Raw genomic sequence first — 25,635 nt, forward strand, 5'->3', positions numbered from 1 at the left:
TTGTATTTTAATTTTCATAGATTTTGACAGATTGGAATTCTGTCCAAAAGAGATACAGTTAAAGTAAGTATTCTTTTTTTGTTTGAACCACATCCAGTGATATCTTGTTCTCAGCCCTCCCCAGTTTTCTTTCTAAGTCATTAAAACACGTATTAATGGCTAGGAACAATCTTCACCCAGAAAAGATGAGAATGAAAAGCAAGCAGTGTTGTTAAATAATCTTTTGCTACTGTTGTACAATATGTCAATGTTACCACAGTGTTTTGTGCTGAAAATTACATTTTTTATTGTGAAATGTAAGTTCAATAAATCATGGATAATTCATCAAATTATGTTCCTTGAAATGGTAGTGAGCAAAATCTGTTCATCGAAAAATGGTTTGTGGAAATATTTAAACAATTTCTGTTGTGGTTATTTGTAAGTTGTTCTCAAGTGCATTTTATTTTTTGGGTGGAATTAACCAATTGGTCTCAGTGGGAGGATGTATCCATGGTTCTTTTAGTATGCCATAAGTAGTCTCAGTTGAGTTTTCATTGTTTAAGATTCAATCACTAAGCATTTCTACAACATTGTACAGTTGAAAAGCAATATTTTTCTTCTGAATGAAACAAGGAAACAATCATTTCCAGACTGTTCTGTGTCACTCCAGACAATTAACTGGGTATGAACCATCCTTGTTCCCTTGACTTTCTGCATCACATTGCACAGGACGACGTTATTCCTTTGACAGCATTCCACTGGGATCATTGCAGATCTTGCACCATTTTGTAGAATGTAGTTGTCTGGCACTCCTGGAACAACTCAGTTTTCCCAACGGTTAAGAAGAAAGGAATTTCCCAATACCACCAGACAATTTGAGCACAGCATACCACTCGTGCCTCCAGACCACCCATGACCATATTTCCCCCTCATCCTCTTGATCGGTTACCCCTCCATTGCCATCATCATTGATATCAAAATATTGCCAGAATTTCAAATTTCCCCTCATCACCATCACATTGTTCCCAGTCATAAAAAGGGCCTTGGCCACAGTCCATCCTGAGCTCTGCTTTCATGTGGACACAGCTTATGCATTTTCAGTGCTGAAGTTTGCAGTGGTCGTGATAGGGATGCAAAAACTGAATTGTTAGTTATGTCCCACTGATAAAGTTATCAAAAACTCCATGGGGACATGTGGGTCATATACCATTAATCTCTCTTGGCAAGGTTTGTTCAATAATGCCTTTTGATCTGAAATAGTGGTAAGTTTTAAGTGCATTTTGGACAAATTAATTAGCATATAAACAGATAAGGAGACAACTTATGGAAAATTGTGAAAGAAAAAAGTTTGTCATCCCTTACTGAAGTGAGTGAGATTAATTTTCCCAGTATTGTCTGGGACTTCCTTAGCTCTGAAGGCTTAGAGGATATTCCAAATTTTGACTCAGTGTTTTCCCTCTACTTTTTTTTCTGTTGTAATTTCCCGAAGGTTGACAGGCCACATCAAAATCAGGTTTAATAACACCAGCATATGCTTTGAAATTTGTTAACTTTGCAGCTGCAGTACAATGTAACACACACACATATATATATGACACCAGCAGTATAGTGGAAGTTCCAGGTGTCAGGGGGGCATGAAGTGTGTGAAGTTACCATAACCAGACAGAAGGTTCTCAGAAAACTGAAAGGTCTGAAGGTAGATAAGTCACTTGGACCAGATGGTGTACACCCCAGAGTTCTGAAGGAGGTAGCTGAAGAGATTATGGAGGTATTAGTAATGATCTTTCAAGAATCACAAGATTCTGGAATGGTTCCAGAGGACTAGAAAATTGCAAATGTCACTCAACTCTTCAAGAAGGGAGGGAGCAGAAGAAAGGAAACTATAGGTCAGTTAGTGTGAACTCTGTGGTTGGGAAGATGTTGGAGTCTATTATTGAGGATGAGGTCTCAGGGTAGTTGAAGGCACAGGATAAAATAGGCCAAAGTCAGCATGGTTTCCTCAACAGAAAATCATGCCTGACAAATCTGTTGGAACTCTTTGAAGAAGTAACAAGCAGGACATACAAAGGGGAATCAGTTGTTGTTGTGTACTTGGAAGGCCTTTGACAAGGTGCCACACGTGAGGCTTCTTAACAAGCTATGAGCCCTTGGTATTACAGGAAAGATTCTAGCATGGATAAACCTATTGAATGGTGAAAGGTCTTCATACAGGTGTGGATGTAGAGAGGATGTTTCCGATGGTGGGAGAGTCTAAGACCAGAGGAGACCGCCTCAGAATAGAGGGGTGTTCTTTTAGAACAGAGATGAAGAGGAATTTCTTTAGCCAGAGAGTGGTGAATCTGTGGAATTCTTTACCACAGGCAGCTGTGGAGGCCAAGTCTTGATGTATATTTAAGGCAGAGGTTGATGAATTCTTGATTAGTCAGGGAATGAAAGGATATAGGGTGAAGGCAGAAGATTGGGGCTGAGAGGAAAGTTAGATCAGCATGATGAAATGGAGGAGCAGACACGATAGGCCAAATCTTGGATACTACTGAGGCTAGTACCCATGATGGAGCTGACTAATTTTACAACTCTCTGCAGTTTATGACAGTGATGCAGCCAGTCATATGCTCTCCATGGTACATCTATAGATGCTTTTGCGTGTTTTAGGCGACAAGTCAAATCTCCTCAAACTGCTAATGAAATATGGCTGCTGTCTTGCCTTCTTTATAGCTCCATCAGTATGTTGGGACCAGGTTAGGTCCTCAGAAATATTGACACCCAGGAGCTTGAAAATACTCACTCTCTCCACTTCTGATCTCTTGTGAAGATTGGTTTGTGTTCATTCTCTTACCCTCTCTGAAGTCCATAATCAGCTCTTTGGTCTTGCTGACCTTGAGTGCAAGGTTGTTGCTATGATACCGCTCAACTAGCTGATATATCTCACTCCTGTACACCCTCTCGTCACCATCTGAGATTCTGCCAACAATGGTTGTATCATCAGCAAACTTATGGATGGCATTTGAGCTATGCCTAGCCACACAGTCATGTACAATTCTATGACTACATTTTTACATTTTATCTTTGCCTATGAATTATGGAACATTAATTGGACCCTATTAATTCACTCTGTGCAAAATGTCTGAAACAATTTTAAGGCAAGGTACCTACTGCGTAATTGCAAGGTGTTTTTATCGTTACCCTCCCCACCTTACCTGAAAATAGAAAATATCAGATAAGTCCTGGGCAATCTTTTTCTATCCAGTGGCCCCTCCATACCAGATGGTGATGTAACCAGTTAGAATGCTCTCCACAGTATATCTATAGAAATTTGCATGTGTTTTTGGTGACATACCAAGTCCCCGCAAACTCCTAATGAAATGAAGCTGCTTTTGTGCTTCCTTTGTAATTGCATCAGTACTTTGGGCCCAGGATAGATATTCAGAGATGTTGACACCCAGAAACTTGAATCTGCTCACTATTTCCATTGCTGATCCCTCGATGAGGACTGGTGTGTGTTCCTGCGACTTCCCTTTCCTGAAGTCCACAATCATTTCCCTAGTCTTATTGACGTTGAATGCAAGATTGTTGTTGCAGAACCACCCAAACAGCTGATGTATCTCTCTTCTGTATGGCTCCTTGTCACCATTTGAAATTCTGCCAATAATAGTTGTGCCATTGGCAAATATATATATTATGCCCTGGTTAAGATTTTTACTGCTACGCTGGAGGTATTTTATTTTTATTATTTCTGTAAGAGCACTCTGTTCTGCTTTTAACATGTTTGGGTTTGAGCTAAAGATAAGGGGCTATGTTGTTCAAGTTAGGAATTTTGCGTCGGCCAATCAGGACGGTGGAATTAAAGGAAGGTTCTAGAGAATACTAGGCGGGGAGGTTTTTGCGTGGTTGAAGTCTTTTTCGTGGGAGCTGGGAAAAGATGGAAGGGAAGATGGCTGAAGATGCCATCCCTGTTGCACAGGGTGCTTTGTGCAGATGAGTGGCTTCAAGGAGGAAGGACAATTCTCCTGTGGGGGAGCTCATTTTTCCAAGATGGATTTTGAGCAACGTTATGAAAGTGTGTGCTTTCATGCGGACCGTGGATCCAGCATACTAGTTAAAGACAACTTCAAGATGAGCTCCAACTTATGTGTACATTTGGACTGGGTTAACTGTAATAGAAACATAGAAAACTTACAGCACAATACGGGCCCTTCGACGGACAAAGCTGTGCCGAACATGTCCCTACCTTAGAACTACCTAGGCTTTACCTATAACCCTCTATTTTTCTAAGCTCCATGTAGCCATCCAGGAGACTCTTAAAAGACCCTATCATTTCTGTCTCCACCGCTGCCGCCAGCAGCCCATTCCACGCACTCACCACTCTCTGCGGGGGAGAAAAACTTACCCTTGGCATCTCCTCTGTACCTGCTTCCAAGCACCTTAAAACTATGCCCTCTCATGCTAGCCATTTCAGCCCTGGGGAAAAGCCTCTTGACTATCCACACCATCAATGCCTCTCATTATCTTGTACACCTCGATCAGATCACCTCTCATCCTCTGTTGCTCCGAGGAGAAAAGGCTGAGTTCACTCAATCTATTCTCATAAGGCATGCTCCCCAATCCAGGCAACATCCTCTGCACCCTTTCTATGGTTTCCACATCCTTCCTGTAGTGAGGCGACCAGAATTGAGCACAGAACTCCAAGTGGGGTCTGACCAGCGTCCTTTATAGCTGCAACGTTACCTCTCGGCTCTTAAACTCAATCCCACGATTGATGAAGGTCAATGCACCGTATGCCTTCTTAACCAACCTGAGTAGCAGCTTTGAATGTCCTATGGGCTCGGACCCCAAGATCCCTCTGATCCTCTACACTGCCAAGAGTCTTACCATTAACGCTATATTCTGCCATCATATTTGACCTACCAAAATCAACCACCTCACACTTATCTGGGTTGAACGCCATCTGCCACTTTTCAGCCCAGTTTTGCATCCTATCAATGTCCCATTGTAACCTCCAACAGCCCTCCACACTATCCACAACACTCCCAACCTTTGTGTCATCAGCAAATCCACTTCCTCATCCAGAGTAGGGGTCCCTGATCAGATCCCTGAGGCACACCACTGGACACCGGCCTCCATGCAGAATATGACCCGTCTACAACCACTCTTTGCCTTCTGTGGGCAAGCCAGTTCTGAATCCACAAGGCAATGTCTCCTTGGATCCCATGCCTCCTTACTTTCTCAATAAACTTTGCATGGGGTACCTTATCAAATGTCTTGCTAAAATCCACATACACTACCTCTATGGCTCTACCTTCATCAATGTGTTTAGTCACATCCTGAAAAAATTCAATCAGGCTCGGAAGGCACGACCTGCCTTTGACAAAGCTATACTGACTATTCCTAATCATATTATGCCTCCCCAAATGTTCATAAATCCTGCCTCTCAGGATCTTCTCCATCACCTTACCAACCACTGAAGTAAGACTCATTGGCCTATAATTTCCTGGGCTATCCCTACTCCCTTTCTTGAATAAGAGAACAACATCCATAACCCTCTGGAACCTATCCCATCCTCATTGATGATGCAAAGATCATTGCTAGAGGCTCAGCAATCTCCTCCCTCGCTTCCCACAGTAGCCTGGGGTACATCCCGTCTGGTCCCGGTGACTTATCCAACTTGATGCTTTCCAAAATCTCCAGCACATCCTCTTCCTTAATATCTACATGCTCAAGCTTTTCAGTCCACTGCAACTCATCCCTACAATTGCCAAGATCCTTTTCCATAGTGAATACCGAAGCGAAGTATTCATTAAGTACCTCTGCTATTTCCTCCTGTTCCATACACACTTTTCCACTGTCACTTGATTGGTCCTGTTCTGTCATGTCTTATCCTCTTGCTCTTCACGTACTTGTAGAATGCCTTGGGGTTTTCCTTAATCCTGTCTGCCAAGGCCTTCTCAGGGCCCCTTCTGGCTCTCCTAATTTCATTCTTAAGCTCCTTCCTGCTAGCCTTATAATCTTCAAGATTCCTATCATTACCTAGTTTTTTGAACCTTTCGTAAGCTCTTCTTTTCTTCTTGACTAGATTTACAACAGCCTTTGTACACCACGGATCTTGTACCCTACCATCCTTTCCAAGTCCCATTAGAACGTACCTGCTCAGAACCCCATGCAAATATGCCCTGAACATTTGCCACATTTCTTCCGCACATTTCCCTGTGAACATCTGTTTCCAACTTATGCTTCCAAGTTCCTGCCTGATAGTGTCATATTTCCCCTTACTCCAATAAAACATTTCCCTAACTTGTCTGTTCCCATTCCTCTCCAATGCTATGGTAAAGGAGATAGAATTGTGATCACTATCTCCAAAATGCTCTCTTACTGAGAGACCTGACACTTGACCAGGTTCATTTCCCAATACCAGATCAAGTACAGGCTCTTGTTTTGTAGACTTATCTACATAGTGTGTCAGGAAGCCTTCCTGAGCACACCTAACAAACTCCACCCCATCTAAACCCCTTGCTCTCGGAAGATGCCAATCAGTATGGGGGAAATTAAAATCTCCCACCACGACACTTATTATTACACCTTTCCAGAATCTGTCTCCCTATCTGCTCCTTGATGTCCCTGTTACTATAGGGTGGTCTATAATAAACACCTACTAGAGTTATTGACCCCTTCCTGTTCCTAACTTCCACCCACAGAGACTCAGTAGACAATCCTTCTATGACTTCCTCCTTTTCTGCAGCCGTGACACTACCTCTGATCAGCAGTGCCACACCCCCACCTCTTTTGCCTCCCTCCCTGTCTGAAACATCTAAAACCTGGCACGCTAAGTTACCATTCCTGCCCTTGAGCCATCCAAGATTCGGGAGCTTAGTACTGATGAGTACCCATATTATTGCTTGTCATTGAAGCTGGAATTTTCGGAAGCAGATGATGGAGTATTGACACACCAGTGTTGGTCTGCCCACATCTGATTACCAAGCTTCCATTCTAGTGGAAACAAATACTGCCATTGTGAAAAGGCTCGAGGGAGCATGCAAAGTGAGAAATGGAGAGAACTTTTTGAAAACTTTGTCCATTCACCCTGTGTTCAAAGCTGCTTTTGAGAAGGTGCAGGTTCCTCCTAAGCAGGATGATGAGCAGAAACAAGGAACTGTGTGGTACACCCAGTCTAAACCTGTCATGTTATGTTCTGGAGGAGTAGCTTTGATGACAGGAACCCCCAAATTTCCCGGAATGTCCAAGGAATGGAAAAGGAGATTATACTGGAATGCTAAGTGATTATACTGATGATTATACTTATGGGATGATTATGCTGACAAGTAGAAAACTCCTTGGTTACTCCAGAAGTACTTGCCACACTATTAGAGTGACCGAGGACACCCCTTTCCGAAACATGTCTCACAGATTAGCACCAAGGGAGGTTGAAAATGTTTGGAGCACCTGCTTAAACTGATGGAAGTTAAATTCAGTCGTGGAGCATGACGACGTAACTATTTTTGGCGAGGGAGAGTGTAATGCCCTGGTTAAGATTTTTACTGCTATGCTGTAGGTATTCATTTTAGCAGTTCTGTAAGAACCGTCTGATAGGCTTTTAGCATGTTTGGGCTTGGGCTAAAGATACGGAGCTATGTTGTTCAACTTGGAAACGTTGTGTCAGCAAATCAGGAATTGGGAGATGGTTCTAGGGAATGCTGGACGGAAAGGTTTTTGTGATTGACACTGTTATGGGTCTAAGTCTTTTTCACGGGATAAAACTGAGAAATCTCCTTTATTAAAACCAGACATACAAGCTACAGATGTTACAGAGTAAAGCCTAGAGGATATTATTATTACTTGGTGCATCAAATACATTCTTTATTGTGTTAAATTAACATTTGGCTTACATTTTAATTAATATTTTCAATTTTAAGCAAATAAAACTCTGAAATACAAAGCATTTTGAGGATCATTTGCTCAGCAGCAAGAAAAGGTATTTAAATAGGATGAATGAAATGCTCTTAATTTTTCATTGTAACATAAAAGATGTTGATTTCAATTGTTTTCCCTGTGTAACGTACAAAAGCCAAACATTGATTCAGCTTAAGTATTTGTGATTGCAGATCTCAATCTCATTTATTCCACGAATGGGACAGAGAGTGAAAGGACAGTACTTTTTTTAACTTTTGAAATTATTTCCTGAAATCCTAGAGTACATTCACTTTCAACACTCACAACACACTGGAGGAACTCAGCAGGTCGGAAAAGATAGGTCGACGTTTCGGGCCGGATCCCTTCGTCAGGACTGTAGAGGGAGGGGGCAGAGGCCCTGTAAAGAAAGTGGGGGGAGGGTGGGGAGGAGAAGGCTGGTAGGTTCCAGGTGAAAAACCAGTAAGGGGAAAGATAAGGGGGTGGGAGAGGGGAGGGAGGGAGGTGATAGGCAGGAAAAGTGAAGAAAGAGTAGGGGGAAAACACAATGGGTAGTAGAAGGAGGTGGAACCATGAGGGAGGTGATAGGCAGCTGGGGGAGGGGGCAGAGTGACATAGGGAGGGGGGAGGGAATTACCGGAAGCTGGAGAATTCTATGTTCATACCAAGGGGCTGGAGACTACCTAGACGGTATATGAGGTGTTTCTCCTCCAACCTGAGTTTAGTATGTTCACTTTAGTATATCAACAAGAATTAGCTAACATTAAGATTGAATAAACTGAGGTTCTTTTGAACTTTTTAAATTTGTAACAAAACAATAAGGCTATACTTTTTTCTTTCAGATACTTTGAAAAGCAATTTGACTTGGCAGAAGCAACTAAATTACCCATGTTTCTACACTGCAGAAATTCATCTGCAGAATTTTTAGGTATGATTGGGAAAATCAAAGTAAGATTTCTTTGATATTACTGTTCTTTGATAGATAGATACACCATGTTTATACATTTAAACCCTGGCAAGAATACACTTTCTGTCCACGTCTAATTACTCTATGTGCCTTACAAGGTAATTACATATTTTGGGTTTGAAGAAAAAGCTGGCACCTTTTCTGAATAACATTACTGCACTTGTTGAATTTTGTTACCATATGAATAAGGAAGTATAATTCTGGATGGTAAAATCACTGTCCAATTAGATAAAGGGGAGAAATATAGGGATGGAGTCTAAACAGCTTTTTGTTTAATACTATTGAAACCTGAAGGAAATGTGAAATTTTCAATGCCCATGAGTTAATTGGGTAGTAAATAACATATATCGTGCAGTTAAAAGGCTATGTGAAATCAAAGGCCAACCCAATGAGACATTCCTAGTTTGTATCTTCCAAGCAAGCACAAGAATGTCAGACCATTTAATTTATTTGAATGATGAATCACTGTACCATTTTTGTACGGTGGACTGGTGCTGTCAGATAACATAGATTCATTGAGTCATACAACATGGAAACAGCATTTGGTCAGACAGATCCATGCCAACGAAGATGACCATCCAAGTTAATCCCATTTGTCTGTATTTGGACCATAAACTTATAAACCTTTCCTATCCCTGTACCTGTGCAACTGTATTTTAAAAGTTGTTATTGTGCCTGCCTCAACTACTTCCTCTGGCAGCTCATCCACATGTATCACCTTCAATTTCTAACAAAAAATGCCAGTCAAGCTCCTGTTAAATTTTTCCCCTCTTGCCTTGAATCTATGTCTCTACTTCTTGATTCCCCTGTTGGCCGTTCATCAATGGAACTAGGTTAGGAAACTCACTATGCAACTCTTAATTAACCGTAGCTTGCACTTTATTGTGTCTACCCAAACAACAACGTAAGTATTTTGACCCCAAGCCAACAGCTTAGAACATGAATTCTACTGTTCTCCCTGTACCAATACTTATTCAGACTACTTGCCCAAATTATAATACCAAAACGGGACGGGGTCTCCCATTGGCCAGATGATCGATCCTTCTTCCAGCCCCTGGCATGGGTTATCTTCCTTGAGATGGTGAATCTCTGATCGAAGTTACCACTATCTTGTATCCGAAAAGCTCTGTTTTTATGTTCATTCCTTACTAGTTCGAATGTTACATTTCAATGTCATTGGCTATGGGTCATCCAAGCCAGCATCAATTTATTGCCTTACTTCTGCAAGTGAGAACTGACATTGCTAATTTATGGCTCTCTGTTCTCAATTAGTAATCAACTCAAATCACACAGGCAGACACAGACCCCAACATTCAGAAACTTGCATGTTATGTGCAACCAAAGAACACTTCACAAATAACTTCTTATTTGGAAATGATCTCAAGTTCTGCAGATTACCTAGGGTACCATTGTGTCCACTTAAAAACTTAATCAAGCCAAGCAACTTCAATCCACAAAATAGAGGATGTAGAGCAATGGCTGCCTGCATATCCATCAACATCATGGCAAGAACAGAGACAATTAGTTTGTTTGCTTCCACTGTCCTTGATCCATTCAAGTTCTTTGTTCCTTCCATAATTTAATTCCTCCATGGCCAACACCTCTGCTCTGTGTGGAGAAGAAAAGATTTGAGTGCATTCTCTCTATCTGTGCCATCATGATTTTATATACTTCTTTAAAACCATAATACATAGGAGCAGAATTAGGCCATCTGGCCCATCGAGTCTGCTCCACCATTTCATCATGTCTGTTCCATTTCCCTCTCAGCCATATCCCCCTGCCTTCTCCCCATAACCTTTCATGTCCTAAGTAATCAAGAATTTATCAGCCTCCGTCTTAAATACACACAATGATCTGGTCTCCACAGCTGCCAATCGCAACAAATTCCACAGATTCACCACCACTGGCTAAAGAATTCCCACCCCCCACCCCCATCTCTGTTCTAAATGGACGTCCTTTTATTCTGAGGCTGTGCCCTCTGCTCCTACACCTCCTCACTATAGAAACCATTCTCTCCACATCCACTCTATCTAAGGCTTTCAACATTCGATAGGTTTCAATGACATCACCCCCCCCCATTCTTCTAAATTCTGTCAAGTAAAGGCCCAGAGCCATCAATAGCTCCTCGTACAATAACCCGTTCCTTCACAGAATCATTCTTGTGAACCGCCTCTGAAACCTCTCCAGCATCAGCACATCCTTTCTTAAATAATGGGCCCAAAACTGCTCATAATACTCCAAGTGAAGCCCACCAGAGCCTTATGAAGACTCAGCACTCAGCATTACATCCTTGCTTTTACAGTCTAGTCCTTTTCAAATGAATGCTAACATTGCACTTGCCTTCCTCACCACTGACTCATCCTGCAAATTAACCTACATGAGGACTTCCAATTCACTTTGCACCTTGGATTTTTGATTTTCTCCTTGTTTGCATGCCATCTTGGACAATATCTCCCATCCACTACATAATGTACTGGTTGGGCACAGGAGTACATTCAGCCAGAGACTCATTCCACCGAGATGCAACACAGAGCGTCATAGGAAGTCATTCCTGCCTGTGGCCATCAAACTTTACAACTCCTCCCTTGGAGGGTCAGACACCCTGAGCCAATAGGCTGGTCCTGGATTTATTTCCTGGCATAATTTACATATTACTATTTAATTATTTATGGTTTTATTACTATTTAATTATTTATGGTGCAACTGTAACGAAAACCAATTTCCCCCGGGATCAATAAAGTATGACTATGTTTAGAAAGTAGTCTGTGCTTTTATTCCTTCTCGTAAGTGCATGACCATACATTTCCTGACACTGTATTCCATCTGCCACTTCTTTACCTATTCTCCTAATCTGTCTAAGTCCGGGGTACCCAACCTGGGGTCCATGGCATGTAAAAGATTGGGAACTCCCAGTCTAAGTTCTGCAGCCTCCCTACTTCCTCAACACTACCTACCCCTCCACCTATCTTTATATCATCCATAGAGTTGGCCACAAAGCTATTAATTCCGTCATCCAAATCACTGACGTATAACATAAAAAGAAGTGGTCCCAACACAGATCCCTGTGGAACACCATTCGTCACTGGTAGCCAATCAGAAAAATCCCCCTTTATTCCCACTCTTTGCCACCTACCAATCAGTCAGTGTTCTATTTATGCCAACAACAGGAATTCTGCAGATGCTGGAAATTCAAGCAACACACATAAAAGTTGCTGGTGAACGCAGCAGAGTCCTGACGAAGGGTCTCGGCCTGAAACGTCGACTGTACCTCTTCCTAGAGATGCTGCCTGGCCTGCTGCGTTCACCAGCAACTTTTATGTGTGTTGCTTCTATCTATGCCAGTATCTTTCCTTTAATACCATGGGATCTTATCTTGTTAAGCCTCAAATGTGGCATCTTCTCAAAGACCTTCTAAAAATCCAAGTATACTTTGTCAAAGAATTGTTCTGCTTTGTCAAAGAATTTCAATAGATTTGTCACGCAAGGTTCTTTCTTAAGGAAAACTGTGCTGAGTTTGGCCTATTTTATCAAGTGTCTCCAAGTTCTCAAAACCACATCTTTAACAATCAACTCCAACATCTTCCCAACCATTGCGGTCAGGCTAAGAGGCCTATAACTTCCTTTCATAGAATCATAGAAAATCTACGGCACAATACAGTCCCCTCAGCCTACGAAGTTGTGCCGACCATGTCCCTACCTTTGAAATTACTAGGCTTACCAAAACCCCTCTATTTTTCTGAGCTCCATGTACCTATCCAAAAGTCTCTTAAAAGACCCTATCGTATCCGCCTCCACCACAGTTGCCAGCAGCCTATTCCACGCACTTTCTTTTGTCTCCTTCCATTCTTGAAGAGTGGAGTGGCATTTCTAATTTTCCCGTCCTCTGGAACCATGTCGGAATCTATTGATCCTTGAAGGATCATTACTAATACCTCCACAATCTCTTCAGCTACCTATTTTAGAACCCTGGGGTGTAGTCCACCTGGTACAGATGACACCTACCTTCAGACCTTTCAGTCCAAGTGCCTTCTCCCTAGTAATAGCAGGTCACTCACTTCTGCCCCTGACACTCTCGAACTATTATTGCTAGTGTCTTCCTCAGTGAAGACTGATGTAAAATACTTAATCAGTTCATCTGCCATTTCCTTGTTCCCAATTACTATCACTCCAGCAGTCCAAAATGTACTCTCGCCTCTCCTTTACTCTTTATATATCTGAAAAAATCTGGTATTCTCTTTGATATTGGCTATTATACCTTCATATTTAGTTTTTCCCCCCTTATGATATTTTTGGTTGTCTTCTGTTGGCTTTTAAATGTCTCTCAACCCTCTTACTTTCCACTAATTTTTGCTCTATTATATGCTCTCTCCTTTACTTTTATGTTTGCTTTGACTTCCCTTGTCAGGCATGGTTTACAAGGGAATAACACTTTCCTCGTTATCCTGCCTTTAGAATATTCCCTCTTCTTTGGGGTGTATCTATCCTTCGCCTTCTGAATTGCTCCCGAAAACTCCACCCATTGCTGCTCTGCCAGTGTCCCCTTCTAATCAACTTTGGACAGCTCTTCTCTCATACCTCTTTACTGCACTATAATACTGCTACATCTGACTTTAGGTTCTCCCTCTCAAGTTGTAGCGTGATAACCCTTCATTTTCCTATTCCCCAAGGAAACATATCCTAACCTGTTCAACTTCTCCCTATAACTCAATTTCTCAAGTCATAGCAATGTTCTTGTAAATCTTTCCAGCACTTTCTTCAGTTTAGTAATATATTTCAGATAGCAGGTTAATCAAATCTGAACACTATACACTAGTTGCTGTCACCCCACCATTTCTACCAATGCACCATAACCTAATAACTTCTATATTCAATACACTTAATGTAAAAATACATTAGACATAATCTGTAATAAAATTCTCAACAATTTCTTCTGTTTCATTTGTAGATATAGCAAAGAGAAATATGGATAGATGTGTTGGAGGCGTGGTAAGTGCTTATATATTACCCTACCTATAATGGAGAATTAGCACGATTTGTACCTGTAATCAAATCTCACATGATCTTTGTTACGCAAAATGGCCCATGAGATCCACACAGAATCTTACTGATTTAATAAGTAAGAGGGAATCTTCAATTCACTTAAACGAAATATACACATCAAAATGTAATGCTATGAAGTAAATTTTACATTGTCTTGTCATGTGAACTTCATCATGATCATTTGCCTCCTGGAACAAGCAACGCAATGAAAGTTAGATGAACTCTTAACAAGTCCACTCTGGCAGATCACCACCTGGCATATTCTCTGGAAAATGGAGCTCAGCACCATTGTCAATCCCTAATTTCACTTCACAGAACCAAGTGTGTTCATTCATAATTTAAGTGGGCTTTTGAGTCAATCGCATTGGTGCATTTGGCAAATTTCCTTCCCTGAAAGGTGTCTAACTTTGATAGAGCCTGATCCTGCTTTTTTCTGCTTATCCGAGTCCATAGTTTTTACTTGCAATTCATTTTAGTAAGTAGGGAACTGTGTGTTGTTAAATTAATAGAAACAGTACACGTAACTCCATGTATTTAATTTCTGTGTATTTCTTTTCTTTTTAAATCTTTTTATTGAATAAGTATACAAAAAGGTAAGCCATATAGGCACTAATACACTGTTAGAATATAATAAAATTACAGGAGATATTAATACAGAAAAAAAAGTGATACAAACAATGTAATTTAAACATAACATACTAAGGTAAAATAATAGTATAGTAATTTATATATATATATATAGAGAAATAGAGAAAAGGAAAAAAAAAACCCACCGTGCAACTAAACTAAAAGCAAAGCAAAGCAATGGGCCAACTTGGAACCAAGTAGAGTTAAAGAACTCAAAATCACGTCCTCAAACCCGACCTCCATTAAAAACAGTAAAAAAAAACAAGAAGGGTATATAAATATGGAGCAAAAAAGAGAAGAAAAAAATTACATTAAATGAAAATATTGAATAAAAGATCTCCAGGTCTGTTCAAATTTAAGTGAGGAGTCATAAAGATTGCTTCTAATTTTCTCCAAATTCAAGCATAATATCGTCTGAGAAAACCAAAAAAGGGTGGTTGGAGCGTTAAGCTGTTTCCAGTGTTGTAAGATACATCTTTTCGCCATTAAAGTAAGAAATGCAATCATTCTACGGGCTGAAGGAGAAAGATTACTGGAAATTTTAGGTAGTCCAAAGATAGCAGTAATAGGATGAGGAGAGATATCTATATTCAATACCTTTGAGATAATATTAAAAATGTCTCTCCAAAAAGTTTCCAGAGTAGGACAAGACCAAAACATATGAGTTAAAGAGGCTATCTGCCCCGGACATCTATCACAAAAAGGATTAATATGAGAATAAAAGCGAGCTAATTTATCTTTGGACATATGTGCTCTATGAACAACTTTAAATTGAATTAGGGAATGTTTAGCACAGATAGAGGAAGTATTGACTAATTGTAAAATCTGCCCCCAGTCATCCACGGAAATGATAGACCCCAATTCCTGTTTTCAATCTACCCTAATCTTATCAAATGGAGCTTTCCTAAGTTTCATAATAATATTATAAATCATAGCCGATGCACCTTTCTGACATGGATTAAGGTTAATTATAGTATCTAAAACATATGTAGGAGGAAGCATTGGAAAAGAAGAAAGTTTAGTACTTAGGAAATTTCTAACTTGTAGATATCTAAAAAAATGTATTCTTGATAAATTATATTTATTAGATAATTGTTCAAAAGACATAAGGGAACCATCTAAAAATAAATCCAAAAACCGTGAAATACCCTTAGTCTTCCAAATTTGAAAAGCATGATCCGTAAAAGAGGGAGGAAAAAATATGTTACCTAAAATAGGAATCGCTAGCCCAAATTGGTTAAGATCAAAAAATTTTCTGAATTGGAAGCAAATACGTAAGGTATATTTAACTATCGGGTTAGATACCTGTTTAAGGCGTTTCAAATCAAAAGGAAGAGAGGAACCTAAAATAGAGCCAAGTGTATAGCCCTGAACAGATTGTAATTCCAATGCTACCCATTTAGGAATGGATAGTATATCCTGGTCAAGTAACCAAAATTTCATATGTCGAATATTGATTGCCCAATAATAGAATCTAAAGTTAGGTAAGGCTAAACCTCCATCTCTCTTAGCTTTCTGTAAATGTATTTTACCCAGTCTCGGGTTTTTATTTTGCCAAATAAATGAAGAAATTTTTGAGTCAACGTTATCAAAAAGATTTTGGAACAAAAATCGGTAATGCCTGAAATATATATAAAAATTTTGGCAGAAAAAACATCTTAACTGCATTAATACGACCAATCAAAGTTACATATAAAGGAAACCATTCAGATGAAAGTTGAATAATATGGTCAATTAAGGGTAAAAAGTTAATCTTAAATAAATCTTTGTGTTTACAAGTAATTTTAATCCCAAGATATGAAAAATAATTATTAATCAATTTAAATGGAAAGTTATGATATAAGGGAAGTTGTTTATTAATCAGGAAAAGTTCACTCTTACTAAGATTTAACTTATAACCTGAAAAGAGACTAAATTGTGCTAATAACTCTAAAACAGCAGGGAGGGATTTTTGAGGATTAGAAATATATAAAAGTAAGTCATCAGCATAGAGTGATATAATTTCTGTGTATTTCTGTATTAGAATCATAGAAACATAAGACATAGGAGTGAATTAGGTCATTCAGCCCATTGAGTCTGCTCCACCACTCCATCATGGCTGATCCTGGATCCCACTCCCCCTCCTTCTCACCATATCCTTTGATGCTCTGACTGATCAGGAAACAATCAAGTTCCGCCTTAAATATACACACGAACTTGGCCTCCACCGCAGTCTGTGGCAGAGCATTCTACAGATTTACTACTCTCTGGCTAAAAAAATTCTTCCTTAACTCTGTCCTAAAGGGTCGCCCCTCAATTTTGAGGCTGTGCCCTCTAGTTCTGGTTACTCCTACAATAGTAAACATCCTCTCCACATCCACCCTTTCCAGTCCTTTCAACATTCATGAGGTTTCAATGAGATTCCCCCGCATTCTTCTAAATTCCAGTGAGTACGGGCCCAAAGTTGCCAAACGCTCCTCATACGCTAACCCCTTCATTACCAGGATCATCCTTGTGAACCTCCTCTGGATTCTCTCCAATGACAACACATCCTTTCTGAGATAAGGGGCCAAAAACTCTTGACAATGCTCCAAGTGCACTCTGACTAGTGTCTAATAAATCTTCAGCATTGTAAGATCTTAAGACATAGGAGCTGAATTAGGCCATTTGGCCCATTGAGTCTTAACCCCATTCAATTCTGGATTATCCTTTTCTCCCCCTTGTTTTTATATCCTTCCCCTTGAAATAAATGCCAACGTTGCATTTGCCTTCTTTACCACAGACTCAACCTGTAAATTAACTTCCTGGGAGTCTTGCACAAAGACTCCTAAGTCCCTCTGCATCTCTGAAGTTTGAACCTTCTCCCCTTGTAGATAATAGTATGCACTATTGTTCCTTTTACCAAAATGCATTATTATATATTTCCCAACACTGTATACCATCTGCTACTATTTTGCCCACTCTTCCAATTTGTCTAAGTCCCGCTATTGCTACCTCAGCACTATCTGTCCCTCCACCTATCTTTGCATCATCCGCATACTTTGCCACAAAGCCATCAATTTCATTATCTAAGTAACTGACAAACAATGTGAAAAGCAGCGGTCCCAATACTGACCCCTGAGGAACACCACCAGTCACTGGCAGCCGAACAGAAAAGGCTGCCTTTACTCTCACTCTCTGCCTCCGCTGTCCGTGCCTGTATCTGTTGAAATACCTTTTAAACATTATGATTATATCTGCCTCCACCATCTCCTTTGGCGGTTTGCTCCAAATATTTACCATCCCATATGGAAGTAGACCCCTCATTTCTTTTTTTTAATTTTGCCTCTCACCTTAAACCTGTGCCCTTCAACTTTAGACTCTCCAGCTGTGGGAAAAAAATTTTGACTACCCCATATGATTATTATAAACCTCTGTACTGTCAGCCCTGAGCTTCCTCTGTTCCATCGAGAATAAGCCCAGATAATCCAATCTCTTCTTATAACCATCGTCCTCTATTTCAGGCAATATCGTGGTGGATCGCTTCTCCACTCTTTGCTATCACATCATCCTTGTAGTCTTGCAGCATGGCAGGCAGAACTGTACACAATATATCAAGTGCAGTCTGTCAACGGATAGGAACCTATGGTATGCACAAAAATTGACATACACAAAAATTTGCTACCCTTCTACTCTTTAAACCCCACCCATAATAAAAACAAACATAATGATCATCTTTACTACCAGATAAAGCAGCAAATTATTTTTTTTACAACCTGAGAGCAGTGAGATGTTTTCAGAGGAAATGTCTCACACCAGCTAGATGGTTGTGAAAACACATGACGTTGGATGATACATTTTGAAATCCTCACAGATCAGGTGTACACATCAATATTGTGATAGTAAATGGTTGAACCAGTTGACATCGCTCTTGCTCTGCGTATATTTTTTCTTCTGTGGCTTGTGAGTGAATAATGGATATACATAGAACATAGAATAGTACAGCACAGTACAGGCCCTTCGGCCCACAATGTTGTGCCGACCCTCAAACCCTGCCTCCCATATAAGCCCCCACCTTAGATTCCTCCATATACCTGTCTAGTAGTCTCTTAAACTTCACTAGTGTATCTGCCTCCACCACTGACTCAGGCAGTGCATTCCACGCACCAACCACTCTCTGAGTAAAAAACCTTCCTCTAGTATCCCCCTTGAACTTCCCACCCCTTACCTTAAAGCCATGTCCTCTTGTATTGAGCAGTGGTGCCCTGGGGAAAAGGCGCTAGCTGTCCACTCTATCTATTCCTCTTATTATCTTGTACACCTCTATCATGTCTCCTCTCATCCTCCTCCTCTCCAAAGAGTAAAGCCCTAGCTCCCTTGATCTCTGCTCATAATGCATACTTTCTAAACCAGGCAGCATCCTGGTAAATCTCCTCTGTACCCTTTCCAATGCTTCCACATCCTTCCTATAGAGAGGTGACCAGAACTGGACACAGTACTCCAAGTGTGGCCTAACCAGAGTTTTATAGAGCTGCATCATTACATCGTGACTCTTAAACTCTATCCCTCGACTTATGAAAGCTAACACCCCATAAGCTTTCTTAACTACCCTATCCACCTGTGAGGCAACTTTCAGGGATTTGTGGACATGTACCGCCAGATCCCTCTGCTCCTCCACACTACCAAGTATCCTGCCATTTACTTTGTACTCTGTCTTGGAGTTTGTCCTTCCAAAGTGTACCACCTCACACTTCTCCAGGTTGATCTCCATCTGCCACTTCTCAACCCACTTCTGCATCCTATCAATGTCTCTCTGCAATCTTTGACAATCCTCTACACTATCTACAACACCACCAACCTTTGTGTCGTCTGCAAACTTGCCAACCCACCCTTCTACCCCCATATCCAGGTCATTAATAAAAATCACGAAAAGTAGAGGTCCCAGAACAGATCCTTGTGGGACACCACTAGTCACAATCCTCCAATCTGACTGTACTCCCTCCACCACCACCCTCTGCCTTCTGCAGACAAGCCAATTCTGAATCCACCTGGCCAAACTTCCCTGGATCCCATGCCTTCTAACTTTCTGAATAAGCCTACCGTGTGGAACCTTGTCAAATGCCTTACTAAAATCCATATAGATCACATCCACTGCACTACCCTCATCTATATGCCTGGTCACCTCCTCAAAGAACTCTTATCAGGCTTGTTAGACACGATCTGCCCTTCACAAAGCCATGCTGACTGTCCCTGATCAGACCATGATTCTCTAAATGCCTATAGATCCTATCTCTAAGAATCTTTTCCAACAGCTTTCCCACCACAGACGTAAGGCTCACTGGTCTATAATTACCTGGACTATCCCTACTACCTTTTTTGAACAAGGGAACAACATTCGCCTCTCTCCAATCCTCCGGTACCATTCCCGTGGACAACGCGGACATAAAGATTCTAGCCAGAGGCTCAGCAATCTCTTCTCTCGCCTCGTGGAGCAGCCTGGGGAATATTCCGTCAGGACCTGGGGACTTATCTGTCCTAATGTATTTTAACAACTCCAAAACCTCGTCTCCCTTAATATCAACATGCTCCAGAACATCAACCTCACTCATATTGTCCTCAGCGTCATCAAGTTCCCTCTCATTGGTGAATACTGAAGAGAAGTATTCATTGAGGACCTCGCTCACTTCCACAGCCTCCAGGCACATCTTCCCAGCTTTATCTCTAATCGGTCCTACCTTCACTCTTGTCATCCTTTTTTTCTTCACATAATTGAAGAATGCCTTGGGGTTTTCCTTTACCCTACTCACCAAGGCCTTCTCATGCCCCCTTCTTGCTCTTCTCGGTCCCGTCTTAAGCTCCTTTCTTGCTTCCCTATATTCCTCAATAGACCCATCTAATCCTTGCTTCTTAAACCTCATGTATGCTGCCTTCTTCCACCTGACTAGATTTTCCACCTCACTTGTCACCCATGGTTCCTTCACCCTACCATGTTTTATCTTCCTCACCGGACAAATTAATCCCTAACATCCTGCAAGAGATCCCTAAACATCGACCACATGTCCATAGTACATTTCCCTGCAAAAACATCATCCCAATTCACACCAAGTTCTAGCCTTATAGCCTCATAATTTGCCTTTCCCCAATTAAAAATGTTCTTGTCCTCTCTGATTCTATCCTTTTCCATGATAATTATAAAGGCCAGGGAGCGGTGGTCACTGTCCCCCAGATGCTCACCCACTGAGAGATCTGTGACCTGACCCGGTTCATTACCTAGTACTAGATCTAGTATGGCATTTCCCCTGGTCGGCCTGTCCACATACTGTGACAGGAATCCATCCTGGACACACTTAACAAATTCTGCCCCATCTAAACCCTTGGAACTAATCAGGTGCCAATCAATATTAGGGAAGTTAAAGTCACCCATGATAACAACCCTGTTATTTTTGCATCTTTCCAAAATCTGCCTCCCAATCTGCTCCTCTGTATCTCTGCTGCTACCAGGGGGCCTATAGAATACCCCCAGTAGAGTAACTGCTCCCTTCCTGTTCCTGACTTCCACCCATATTGACTCAAAAGAGGATCCTGCTACATTACCCACCTTTTCTGTAGCTGTAATAGTATCCCTGACCAGTAATGCCACCCCTCCTCCCCTTTTTCCGCCCTCTCTATCCCTTTTAAAGCACTGAAATCCAGGAATATTGAGAATCCATTCCTGCCCTGGTGCCAGCCAAGTCTCTGTAATGGCCACTACATCATAATTCCATGTATGTATCCAAGCTCTCAGTTCATCACCTTTGTTCCTGATGCTTCTTGCATTGAGGTACACACATTTCAGCCCTTTTACCTTACTGTCTTTACACCATTTATTCTGCTTCTCTTTCCTCAGAGCCTCTCTGTATGTTAGATCTGGCTTTACTCCATGCACTTCTTTCACTGCTCTATCGCTCTGGGTCCCATCCCCCTCGCAAATTAGTTTAAACCCTCTTGAACCATGCTAGCAAACCTACCTGCAAGGATATTGCTCTCCCTCGAGTTCAGGTGCAACCCATCCAATCTGTAGAGGTCCCACCTTCCCCAGTAGAGATCCCAATGATCTAAAAATCTAAAACCCTGCTCCCTGCACCAACTCCTCAGCCACGCATTCAACTGCCATCTCCTCCAATTCTTACCATCTCTGTCACGTAGCACTGGCAGCAATCCTGAGAACGTCACCCTTGAGGTCCTGTTCTTCAGCCTTCTGCCTACTTCCCGAAACTCACACTTCAGGACCTCATCCCTCTTCCTGCCTGTGCCGTTGGTCCCAACATGTATCACGACTTCTGGTTGCTTTCCCTCTCGTACCAGGATGTCGTGCACCTGGTCAGAGACATCCCGGACCCTGGCACCCGGGAGGCAACAAACCATGCAGGTGTCCTTCTCACGTCCACAAAAGCTCCTGTCTGCCCCCCTGACTATAGCGTCTCCAATGACGACAGCTCTCCTCTTCTCCGTCCCACCCTTCTGCACCACAGGGTCAGACTCAGTGCCGGAGGCCCTGCCACCGTGGCTCACATCTGGTTGGTCGTCCCCACCAACAGTATCCAGGATGGTAAACATTATTCAGGGGAATGGCTACAGGGGTGCTCTGCACTACCTGTCTGCTCACCTTCGCTTTCCCCCCTCTGACTGTCACCCAGCGACCTGCTTCCAACAGCCTAGGTGTGACTACCTCCCTGTAGCTCTCATCTATGACTGCCTCATTCTCCCTTCAGTGATGATAATGGCAAATATTGTGTGCACTTTAGCACCTCCATGAATATTTTTTCACAATAAACATTTATATTAGAAAAACTATGTTTTAAGATCATCGGTGAGATATTTTTAAGTTATGTTTACCTTTTCCATTCTATCTTGTTCACAACACTATATTCTGAGGTACAATAACAATTTAGAAATGATGTTATTTTTCTATTGCCTCTTTTAAAGATTAATAACAACCTTTGAACGGGTTTTCTAAAATGCTTCATTTATTTCAATCTGTCTCTTATACTTTTACTGATTTAATATTCCTATAATTCAGAGTAAAGCAATGAGTAGTAAAGCAATGAATAAGCAACAGGACTCAACCTTTTTTTCCTTTTAAAATGTCTATGATTATTGTTACTAACTCATTCATCAATAATAATCTCTCCATTGCGCACAAGATTTTTTTTTGATTATTGCCTATTTGGGCACATGTTCCTAAAAAGGTTTGCCATTCCTGGTCTAACCAGTGTTTTGTACACTGTAAAATAGTATCCAACTCTAATGCCCAATTCCCTTGCTTATAAAGACCTTGAAATCTCTAAAGAAGAAAATTCCTTTCTCGTCATCCTAATGACCTGCTTCCTCTACTGAGGAGCTATAGGTATGCAGCCCAAGATTTTTGATCATCATTCCTCCTAAAATCCCTGTCATTTATTCTATGCCAAAATTCGACTTCCCAAAATGTTAATCTTTTATTGTCTTTTCTTTCTTCTAATCTCACTGTCCGTAATTTCTGCCTTGCTTTCTCATTTTAAACATTCTTGGAGGTCTTATTGATAACCTGTGCAAACTAATCAAAGCTTGATTTTTGCTTCTGGTAATGCGATCTTGGTGTGCTACCTGTATCTATAAGGGCGGATTCAGACTAACACACTCACACTTGTGCATGCTCTCTATCCTACTTGAAAATAATTACCACTTGATAAAGCCTGGAAATAGAGGTTAGTGTATTTTAGAAGTGACTTATTAATTTCACTTAATTATTTTAGGTGCATTCTTTTGATGGCACAAAAGAAGAAGCTGCTGCTTTTCTAGAAATGGGCCTCTATATTGGAATAAATGGCTGGTAAATTTGAGTGGTACTATGAACTTGTAAATATTTGTAATTTTTTCTCATCTTGTTAGAAGCTAAAAAGGTCTGTATTTTAAACAGTTTTATTCATCGTTCTTTTGTTTTCAATATTAATATTTTTGTGGTCTAATTTAATATTCCTATAATTCAGAGTTTTTGACATTTGTATGTTCTACCAAACAAAGCATAAACATCTCTACTCTATTTCTACAATGTGATTATAGCTATTTTCATAACTGGATCATTAAATATTAATGATTATCCCCATATATCTAAAATCATACTAAAAAGACAGCAATTTAAATTGTAAACCAATTCCAACAGATTCCAGCAAGAACATTTTTGAATTGACATTTGACCTAGTGAATTTTGGAGTCATGTACATGAAGGCCGAAAGAGCCAATGGATTATGACACTGGAGATGCTAATGAACCAGTTTACTGGAGGAAAACCATTTTACCAGGCTACTGTAGTTGAAAGGTCGATGGGAGATGATGTAATAAGCAGTAATTTTGAAGAAGACTGATAGAAATTTGTTTTGAGACAATGAACATAATTCTGACTGAGGTTATGTTTGGGTTTGAAAGGGGCAAAAACTAATGGATTCTTTGAGAAATGACAAGCAGTAGTACTTACTAATATCATCAATATTTACTAAAATGTCAGTTTTTCACCAATATATATAATTAAAATTTAGGTAAAAAGTAGAGAGCTGTATTGTAAAGTGTGTAGCTAGACAATGAAAGTGAATGCAGAGGAAAGTAGGCCAATTGGGTAAAGCACTGAAAGATTGCGGTCAACAAGGGAATGGTAAGTTCACTATTTTTGAAGTCCTCAAGTATCTGTCCCAGAATTCTGCATTTCAGTCTTCCCCAATGGTACTGGTGTGATATCATTATCTTTGCACTTGACCTTTTTGGATATACAGTATCAATGGCAAAACTACCCTGAGCAAAATTAATGATGTCCTGTCTGGTAGCTGGGACTAACGTATAATGCTGTCAGTTAGATGTATGTGTAGTGTTACCTGTACTCAGAGCAAGAACGATGACGGAGTTGTATGATTAAATGTTTTTACAGAATCATGTTAGTAACAGTACATGTTGGGCACCTTATAGTGTAGAACTTCAAACCGGGAGAAAGGGCCCTCCGCACATTGGAGGCCCAATTAATTCACTGCATGATAAATCGGCCGCATGTGCATACGCTACATTCTCACACTCAGCCCGATACAGTTCAGGCAAAAAATAAGTGTTTGACATTAACAGCACGCAAAATCATTCCTCGGGTCTTTTCAGCTGTCTAAGCTGACAATTTAGAAACTTCTGAATTCATTCCTTTGAATAATCCACTAGAAATTAAATGTCTAAATTAAACAATTGCATTTTAAAAACACTCAAAATTAAAAGAAGTTGAATCATTTAACCAAATAATGAAAAACATGAAAACAAACTTAATGTATAAATTTAATTAAATATCAAAATTTGATCTCGTCTGTAGCAGCACAAGCTGATAAAGCTTTCAACGCCTCCCAGCATTTTCCTGTCCAGTGTAGTTAGGGGATCTCATGTGCTCCGCTTATCATTTGAATCACCATCTAGATGTGGGATGCTGAAAAGATGCTTCCAGATATAGTATTTGTATTGTTGTGCAAGTGTAGAATCCATTGATTGAAAATAATAGGGTCTTGCATCCCAGTTCTTGATCCATTGTGGTAGTATAGAGAATGAATGAAAAGGACTTCATTTTTTGTGGCAGTAGAAAAATTCTAACAAGGTCATCAATCTGAAGTATTAACTGTTTGTCCACAAGTACTGCCTGATCTGCTGAGTGTTTCAGATTTTCAGCATCTGCAGCTTTTGCCTGTTCAAAGAAAATTATAATGTAGCTAAACTTGAGGCATACAGTCTATACAATTTGATGTAATTCATAATGAATAGATTATTCAACCCTCTTCCAGTCTGCTTTTAAAACTTTTTCATTGTTTACTGCTTCGTTGCTGTCTTTCCCCTACACCTGGTCCTGATTCAGTTCTTTCTTCCTTGAGATTTCAAGCTCATGTTGGCATCTCATCTGCCATCTATAAACCCTCTTAAGTACAGTCTCAGGTTATAAAGTAGCACAGTAAACTCATAACAACATTCAGGAAACAATTTCTATATGGCAGATTAGGATCTATTTTAATTTGCTGTGGATGAGTCAGCAAGGTTCATTCCTGAGCTGACCTCAAGAAAATGATGAAATACTACAGTCCACAGAGTTGCAGGATTTTGATGTGGTGGCTATTAGTTAAGGAATGGCTATTTGT

General features: G+C 40.6%; 1 protein-coding gene across 2 annotated transcripts in view; it reads left to right on the forward strand.

The window, feature by feature from the left end:
* tatdn1 (TatD DNase domain containing 1) overlaps positions 1-25,635 on the forward strand; it is a 104,858-nt gene that overhangs the window by 33,163 nt on the left and 46,060 nt on the right. For both annotated transcript variants that reach the window (XM_063062914.1, XM_063062923.1), the window contains 4 exons: positions 21-63; positions 8,721-8,806; positions 13,791-13,831; positions 23,245-23,321. In XM_063062914.1, the coding sequence (XP_062918984.1) occupies positions 21-63; positions 8,721-8,806; positions 13,791-13,831; positions 23,245-23,321 (247 nt within the window). The remainder of the gene's footprint in view (positions 1-20; positions 64-8,720; positions 8,807-13,790; positions 13,832-23,244; positions 23,322-25,635) is intronic.

This window comes from Mobula hypostoma, chromosome 1 (assembly GCF_963921235.1).
Source record: "Mobula hypostoma chromosome 1, sMobHyp1.1, whole genome shotgun sequence".
Lineage (NCBI taxonomy): Eukaryota > Metazoa > Chordata > Chondrichthyes > Myliobatiformes > Myliobatidae > Mobula > Mobula hypostoma.